This window comes from Hydra vulgaris, chromosome 01, assembly GCF_038396675.1.
Source record: "Hydra vulgaris chromosome 01, alternate assembly HydraT2T_AEP".
Lineage (NCBI taxonomy): Eukaryota > Metazoa > Cnidaria > Hydrozoa > Anthoathecata > Hydridae > Hydra > Hydra vulgaris.
The window spans coordinates 19,042,952-19,052,500 of record NC_088920.1 but is presented as its reverse complement, the minus strand read 5'-3'; the positions used below and the strand labels follow the sequence as shown (position 1 = coordinate 19,052,500).

Here is a 9,549-nt window from a genome sequence, read left to right as displayed (position 1 = left end):
TTCTGAAATGGCATTTTTATACATAGTTATGGAAACATAGTCAAAACTTTTTCTGTCAAAACTTATTTCATAGTAAATTTATGCCGCTCATATATTTTTCTTTTTTCAAAAATATTGTTTGAACTATTTTATTATAAACGGTCAGCAGCTTTGCCTAACTGAGTTTTAAGAATAGCTCATTTCATTTATCTATGAGTTGTCAACCTTAATTTGAATCTCCTTAAGAAATTTAAACTTTGCATTTATTCACACGCCCAACTTTCTATTACCTTTTTATTTATTTTTTTATTTTTTGTTAATTCACCTCCTCAAGGCTGAGAAGGCCACTACAGACGAGAAGGCTACTTATTTGTGGTATAACCCTCTCTCAACTCTATAACTCTGAAACACGAACCTTGATAAACAAGGCCGCTGCGCGGAGAAACAAGTTTGAGCGTGGTACTACCAGGGATGTGGTGGGTATCGAACTTGGAACCTCTCGCTTATGAAGCGAGCGCTCTACCACTACACCACTACTGCATATACTATTATTATTAAATTCACATAAATACATGTTTTACTCAATCTTCTTTCAATATCCAAGTTCTGTACTTTTTCACAATCTTATTATATTTTTTCATGTTACATGTTTTTTATGTTACTTTCTTTTGCATCCATATATTAAAGGCTGTCAATCCCATTCTTTAAATTCTAACAACATTCTCCATCAGTATTTTTTAGACCAAGCCTCTTTTCAATATGTACTCTCTCTTGTTGCACCAACAACCCCATTTATGACTCCACACGTAATTATCCTCACATACTCTTTAACATTTTTAAAGACTTAAATAATGTAGACTTTACAATGTAGATTATTGTAGACTCTTCTTTTTCTTCTCCTGCTTTATCTGTTTTTGGTGCATATATCAAAACTATATTATGTCTATCCTCCACATTTAAGCTAATCCTAATTTTTTATCTCTGATTCTTAAAACTGCGGTAGTGGTGTAGTGGTAAAGCGCTCGCTTCATAAGCGAGAGGTTCCGAGTTCGATCCCCACCACGTCCCTGGTAGTACCGCGCTCAACTTGTTTCTCCGCATAGCGGCCTTGTTCGTCAAGGTTCGTGTTTCGGAGTTATAGAGTTGAGAGAGGGTTATAACCACTATTAAGTAGCCTCCTCATCTGTAGTGGCTTTATCAGCCTTGAGGAGGTGAATAACAAAAAAAAAAAAAAAAAATCTAATCCTCTAATAACTAATCCTAATACTGTTACTATTTTGTTCGCATGTCTAATATTAAACTATATATGTGCTTTCATTTCCTGCCATTTTAGCAATTTTTTTTTCTTTCTTGTATATAACCCATATTGCTGATCAATATTTAATTTCTCAAAAAGTACTTTGGATTGTGAATGGTACGGGGCTAACCCTAATTGGTCATTTCTGACCAACTGCTTACCTGAGACAAATAAGGCCATCTTGTCACAAGGTCATATTCATATCTTAATAAAATAGAAGAAAATTGAAAATTTGATTTTTCTTTTAGAATTAAATCTTTAAAAGAAAAAAAAAGTTCTTAAAATATTTAGTTTTAAAAGTATAGTTTTAAAAACTTATTTTGTTATTTTTTTATCAAAAAACAATATAGTATTTTCTTTTTTTTAATTTTGAAAAATTGATATTATGTATATATTTAAATACTACACTGTTTTTCAATTCAGAAAACTATGTACTTTTATTGCAACACCATCATTACATCATTACATCTTTAATTGCAACACCATCATTAGGGAAATTGCAACACCATCACACCAGGGATTTATGGTTAAAAAACTACTCTTTTGCTCATTTCTACTTCTACTCTTCAATAGTTTTTTTAATAGTTTTATGACTCTTTGAGTTGCCTTCACCATTGCTAAAAAGCCTCATCTATTTATATATATATATATATATATATATATATATATATATATATATATATATATATATATATATATATATATATATGTGTGTGTGTGTGTGTGTATATATATATATATATATATAGTTTAGAATAGTAATGGTATATGCTAAATTCTCTTTAGAACGATATACCTATTAAAAAGATTACATATGAAGATTTAAAGGATGCACTACGTATTTATTTTATTTTTTTGTTTCAAAATCAATATTTGATATCAATTCTATATATTTTCATTTTCATTTACTGTTTCTACAATGTATTAATCATAATGAACACACAATTTTTTTTTCTAATGAAAATTCTAAATCCGAACATTTTTTAAAACTAGTGAAGTTTCTTCAGACGTATATTTTTTTAAGACCGATATTATTCATTTATTATTTTATTAATAGGAGAAAAGTTAGAGATGCCAAAAGACGCTGAGGAGTATGAAAAAATACAACTGCATGATATTTCTATGACTAAAGGAAACAATGTATGTTACTATGGTTACTATGTATTTAGTTTGTTTTAGTTTATTTCTAAAATTTAAAAGTAAAGTAATATTAATTTTAAAAAGTAAAATAAAAATTTAAATTTCCTATTTAATTTAATCATTCCATTTGTTGACTAATGCTAACTTTATATATATATATATATATATATATATATATATATATATATATATATATATATATCTCTCTGAGTGTGTCTATATCACACCTCTGTCTATTTTAGAGACACCTATATATATATATATATATATATATATATATATATATATATATACATATATATATATATATATATATATATATATATATATATATATATATATATATATATATATATATATATATATATATATATATATATGCATAAATACACACACCTGTAGTATCACTTACGGGGACCGATTTTACAAAAAAACAAACACTTACAGGGACATTAGCATTATTGGGTACATTTTAGTGTACCACTTAATTTTTTTGTCCCCGAAAGCATAATTTTTTTGTATAAAAAAATGTCCCTGTAAGCAACTTTTATAGAGAACAAAAAGTACATACATTGACTATCAAATAGCCTGACTCACAGAGGAGTGCTACTACATTGACTGAGGGTTTGCTTTAGGTTAGCATCAACATCAGGTTTAAGGTTAGGGTTATGGCAAGGTTTAAATATGGTTATATTAATGCCACTAATCGTTTTTGTAAATATATGAAAATAAAAATGAAATTTAATATATAATAAATAAATAGAAATAACAAAAATAAATATAAAAAACATATTTTTATAATAAAAAAATTAATTTAAGTATGTATTTATATATATATGTATATATATTTATATAACTATGAATGCGTGTTTAGATAACACCTCTGACTTTAAGAGATACATCCATTTATATATATATATATATATATATATATATATATATATATATATATATATATATATATATATATATATATATATATATACACATTAGGGCTCTGTGAATCAGCATTTTTAATTTCGAATTAGAAGCAGCACTTGGTTTGCGAATCGAATCATTAATTTAAGGAAATACAAATTTAATTTTTTGTTTTAGTAAAAATTAACACAGGTCAACAAAAAAAATTTTTTTCTGGTGCTGAGCAAACAATTTGTTTTTTTATAGCATTTCTCATTTTGATTTCAAATATGCAATTCAATTTTCACCATCACGTCAAGTTGTAAAGGTATTTGGGTTTAAATCTTTAGCATTTGGGGTAAAATCCCTAATATTGCCAAAAAAAAAGTTATTCAAATCTCAACCTGGGTTTTAAAAGAAGCATATTTTCATAGAGATTTAAAAAATGTTATTCGTTTGTGATAAAAATAAGTACTTTTTGCATTATTGCTGAGAAACATTGTTGAAATTTTTTTAGTAGGGGTCATTCCATGCCAAATGGACCAAAATTTTAGGATTTCAACATGGACCGCCTCAGACTTTGATGAAACTTAGTGGGTTTGTTAATATCAATGAGAAAAGCAATTCCTGAAAATTTTAGCATAAAATCTTTTGTGGTTCATGAGATATGGTCATTTGAAATTTCTGATTTTTCCAAAAATAAAAACTTCAGTAGCAAAAACATGATTAGTTCATACTTCGAAGCTCTATATTTTAAAAACAAAATTTCAGAAAACCTCTTAGTTTTTTTTATTGTATACAACTCTAGACTTACTTTAATAAAACTTTGACATTGAATTCTTGAATGTCACATTTTTTCCATAATGGCTAGCTAAAAAAAATGAAAATGAAATTGTTTGCAAGTACAAAAACTTGGTTTTTGATGATTCAATATACAAAACTTGCAACTTAGGAAGTGAAAAGAAATATTTTTTTAGTTTCTATATATGGTAGGCTTCTAAATTTTTAGAAATTTACTGATAAAATACAATTCAGTAAAAAATTATAGACCTCTAAAAATGGTTGCGACTAAAACTTAAGAAAATGTGCCTCCACTTCAAACCACCGGTGACCTAGGATCAACACTGGTTTTAATAAGATTTTTTTTTCTTCTAATTTAATAGACTTTATTACAGTGATTTCAGAAAAAAAAAATAGTGGGTACTCATGGGGAAGTTACAAAATCAGAACAATGAAAATTGCCCAAAATGCATTAAAAACGATAAAAATAAAGTTATTGTTGTACTTTAGTTTGTATTGCATATTGTAATACAAAGTATGTATGAATTTAAAAGTATTTCATAATCAGTATTAGAAATAAGTCTTTAGTTAAGCCTGAATTAAACTCAATTTTTAAATGGCCCTAGCTCTTTCCTGCCCCCTTCAAAAGAAGCGTATTTTCATAGAGATTTTAAAAATGTTATTCATTTGTAATAAAGTATTTTGTGTATTTTTGGTGAATAACATTCTGTTGACTTTTTTTTAGAAGTCTTTAGCATTTTTTCACATAATTTTTTTGTCAATAAATTTTAAGGAAAAATATTTATGTTTTCTAAAATCTCTATGAAAATACGCTTCTTTTGAGACCCAGGTTGACGTACTTTTGAATAACTTTTTTTTCGACAATATTAGGGACTTTACCCTAAATACTTAAGATTTGAACCTAAATATCTTTACAACTTGACCTGATGGTAAAAAAAGAGTTACATATTTGAAATCAAAATGAGAAATGCTATACAAAAAACAAATTGTTTGCTCGGCACCAGAAAAAAAAAATTTTTTGTTGACCTGTGTTATTATGTAATAAACAATCAATGTAAACAATGAATCTTTTAAATGATTTTCGCTAAAAAACTTAGATCTAAGTGGTTTATTCCTATAAGAGGTGCTTCAGGTCTCCATTAAGTGTGTGTTTGTGAGTACCACCAAAATGCAAAACTTTTAGCATTACAAATACCAGACATTTCAGATCATAAAGACCTCTTAACATTAGTTGTATGTGACTAAACAAATCAAGACTGCATGCTGCACATTTGCCCAGATACCAACACACTACAAGAGTATCTTACTGCTTTGTTTGATAGACATGGCATGGAAGATATATCCTTTAATCAGTGGCAAAAAGCCAACAAAAAACATGATATAGTTCTAGTCAATCTTCCTATGTATGATTTTATTGACAAAGCTTGTCAACAAATATACCAATTAAGAGACCACCATTATATAGCCAAAAATCAATTACCAAATAATCATATTTAATCATTACCAATATATTGATATATGTTGATTATTGATTGCAAATTTATAGTTTTAAATTATTTAAAAATAAATGTTTTATTTATATGTAGAGACAAGAAATAGAGAGCAAACTCATGAAGACAATTGATGTTGCAACTCTGTAAGTATAAATGAAATGTTGTTATATTTAAAATATATAAATTCTGAAGTGATGGTATTACTAGGGCTGATTTGATCTTATTTAAATTTAAAACTGTGTGAAAATTAAGTTTAATAAAAATTTAAGTAAAACATAATATTATTATAAAAAAAGAAAATAATATAAGTATTTGAAAATTGCAAATATGTTACTATTCTTTTACTAATCCTAATTTCGTTTGTTTTTTTATACCTAAGTTTTTTTAATTGTTTTTTCAAAGTTTTTTAAAATAAGTTTAAAATTCATAAAAAAACTTAAATATTTTATGACTTTTGAAATGCTTTTTTTTTTTGTGCAAAAAAAATTTAAAAGTCTTATTAACTTTAGAAATTTGGTTTAAAGTATATATAAATAACATAATCAGCCCTTGGAATTAGGATCAGCATTCGGCAATACCAACTTAATTGCTGACCTGAAAGTGTTTTAGGTTGGCAAAAAATCACCAACCTTTTTACTTTGTTTTATGGTAACTCAGTTATGTCAAAATTTTTTTTGCTGACCTAATGCTAACCTCTAACAGTTTAAGGTTGGCAGTTTATTACCAACCTTGTTTTTCCTAATTCTGAGAGCTACATAATATATATAAATAACAGAGTATAGGGCTATCGTTAATGTAAATTAAAAAGAGTATAGGGCTTGGCCCTATACTCTTTTTAATTTACATTAACGATCTTCCAGATATTCTCACATCTTAGGTGGCATTGTTTGCTGATGATACTACGGTTTAATCTTGTCATGATAAGAAGCCAACACTCTCTGATTGCTTGGAGGGGGCATTTGAGCTTGAAAAGAATCTCACTTTTGCTACAGCATGGGGCTCACAGTCACTGGTGAACTTTAGTTCAGATAAAACTCAATTTTTTTCAGCCAATCGTTATTACAATAATTTAGATCTTCCTGTATTTATGAACAGTAATGTACTCGATGAGTCATCCACCCTTCATCTTCTAGGATTAACTCTTACTTCTAATTCGCTTCCTTCATCTTGCTTACCTGATTCATATAATTTGCGATCTTTTAAGTTGTCTGTCAATCGTTATCTTGCTCTACAATCTTCATCTTTTCTCTTCCAGTAACTTTCAACTCTAATAAGTGTTTGCTTGCAGCTTTGTTAAAAAAAAAAATTTAAAAAAGATTCTAGAAACAATATTTTCTTCAAATTTTATTTATTTTGTTTTTAAATAATTTTTTTTTATAAAAAATCTTTAGTTTAGAAAAAAATTCTGGTCTGAAAAATTATTTCTAAAAAACAGCTATGCAGAGAACAGGTAAAACAAAAATATAATTTATCCTCCGCTTTGTGGGTTACTGGTAAAGAAATAGACTGGTAATGAAATAGAGACTGGTAATGAAAGTGTCAATTATTTAAAAGTTAAAAAAATTGGACTAATGAGAAATTTAATAATTGAAAAAAAAGCTTAAAATTTTAAATAATCACTAAAAAAAAACAAAAATACAAAATTTCTATTATGAAGCGACTCTCAATCATAATTTGATTTGCATCCTGAAAATCAGAATCTTTATCATTTTATTGTTAGATATAAATCTCATTTTATAGTTCAATTTTGAAATGCACAATTTTGTATTTATGTTCGTATTTACATTGTAGAAAGTAAAATCCATTATTTACTCCCCCTCGTCGTCCCTCTCCCTATATCATAAAAATATTAAAAATCATAGGTTTTGCTTCCTCTCCGTTCTACTCCATCGTAAAAAACATGGATTTTTCCGATTATTAGGTTAATTTACTCTACTTTGTTGACCGAAAATATATGATGTGCAATTGATGCATCGTAAAATATATATCGATAAAGTAACATTTTTTAGGAAATTGTTTTATAACTGAAATTCATGTGCCTCTGTTATTAACTTCATTTGCTTCTATTATTAACTAAATCTCTATATGATACGTTAGTTAAAATTATAATTTTTATGATTTCAAAACCGCATGTGTTAACAAAAAATATGCTTATCTAAAACCAGCGCTAAAACATACTAAAGCAGATGATGTAACCTTCGGCGAATAAAACTTGCATAGCAAGTGTTAAGAAAATGTTATAAAAACAGTATAAAAGTTTTTTCAAAAACACAGCAACGCTATTACGATAGAGGTCAGAATGCGTTAAAAACAAATTTTATCTATGTGCATCTATTATAAACAACATCTGGTATATGAATTAAGGCATTTAAAAAATCTTTTAAAAATTTTTATAAGCTGTAATCTTACATTTTGAATTATTTCTTTTAAACCTTTTTTGTTTGTTACTTAAGTTTTCTGTCTGTCTCCTCGAACTTTCTGTCTGTTTTTTTGTAGACTTAAGTCTGTCTTTTTTAGACTCGTTTTTATCTTCTCTTGGTTTCTGTCTATTTTATCTGGGCATATATAATAACTTGAAAATTTTACAATTTATAATTAAAAAAAAGGTACAGTTGTAGTGAAGAATTAATTTTAAGATGAAAAATGCAATTTATATTCCACAGCTCATACTAATGGCGCACGTTGCTGCAATATATTATATAATACTTAAAAAGTATTTTTAGGTTTTTTCCTGCGTGTACGCTTAATAAAATCTTAAACGGACTAATATTACTATCAATCGACTTGTACGTACGTATATAATATATAATCGTATACAATCGCATATTATTAGTCGTATATTATTGCAAAATATTAATCGTACATAATCACAAATTATTATTTAAAAATGAAGATTACCGTATTTAAAAATGAATATTACCGTATTTAAAAAATATTTAAAGTTAATAATTAAAAATTAATATTTTTGTTTATTATTACCATATCGTGTTATTAATTATATTTAGAAATAGCCAACGTTATGATCATTCTGAAATTCAAAAGAATCTCTTCGAAATTGAGTTTCCGTCCATCTTTATCTATTAATTTCACAGCCAGTTGTCAACTTTATAAATGGCAAAATTTTTTTACAATGTTATTGCGTAATCGTGGTCATCAGTGGTATCTAATATTTCATATGGAATCTTAAAATTGTGTACAAAACAAGTTATAAAGAATTTCGGATGTTAGATCTGAGTACGAGTTTCTCGAAAGTACTAAATTAAAAGTTTTGGATCTTAGGTCATCTCATCGTAGAAACTCATCGAGTTTCTTATAAGTTCAAGAATTTCGGTTGAGTTCTTGGAAGTATTTTTAAAGTTATTGATTGTGACGATAATTTTTTTTAAAAAACTTTAAATTGTACAAAGCATTGTGGATAACTATCGTCGACGTATAAGTACAAAGAATTTTTTTACTATGGTTTTCATTGGTTGTGACTGCTGATTAAGTTTTATACACAGGTTCATAGACTTGCTTTTATGCCATATAAAAAATAAAGAATGCGATTATAAACATTAGTCTTTAAACAACAGAGAATAAAGGATAAAGACATAAAGGATAAGCGCTCTCTGAGAGCATTTAAAACAATACAAGGAAGAAAACTTCGAAAGTTGTAAATATCTTGCTATTATATCAATTATAGTATTTTAATTTATCATGTTGCTTTTTATCCTAATTATGCTTAAGTTACTAAATATATAGGGCCTAGTAAATAATTGAATAAGTTTCCATTCTCTAATAGGCTTTAATTTTGAATATGCTCCTACCTCAAACCTTAAATTTATTTTTAAAAAGATCGAGTTTTGAAAATTATGTCATAAATCTATATTTGACATACATATCAGATTTGTTGTATATTTTTGTCATATATTATAGAAATCAATATATATTACTATTATGTTT

General features: G+C 26.8%; 1 protein-coding gene across 1 annotated transcript in view; it reads left to right on the top strand.

Moving 5' to 3' along the window:
- The window catches only part of LOC100210295 (protein EFR3 homolog B), a 47,703-nt gene extending 38,402 nt beyond the window's left edge, over window positions 1–9,301 (top strand). Inside the window, exons 20-23 of the mRNA XM_065787569.1 lie at window positions 2,063–2,114; window positions 2,334–2,416; window positions 5,701–5,750; window positions 8,613–9,301. Coding sequence (XP_065643641.1) covers window positions 2,063–2,114; window positions 2,334–2,416; window positions 5,701–5,750; window positions 8,613–8,691 — 264 coding nt within the window. The 3' untranslated portion in view covers window positions 8,692–9,301. The remainder of the gene's footprint in view (window positions 1–2,062; window positions 2,115–2,333; window positions 2,417–5,700; window positions 5,751–8,612) is intronic.
- Window positions 9,302–9,549: the final 248 nt, after the last annotated feature.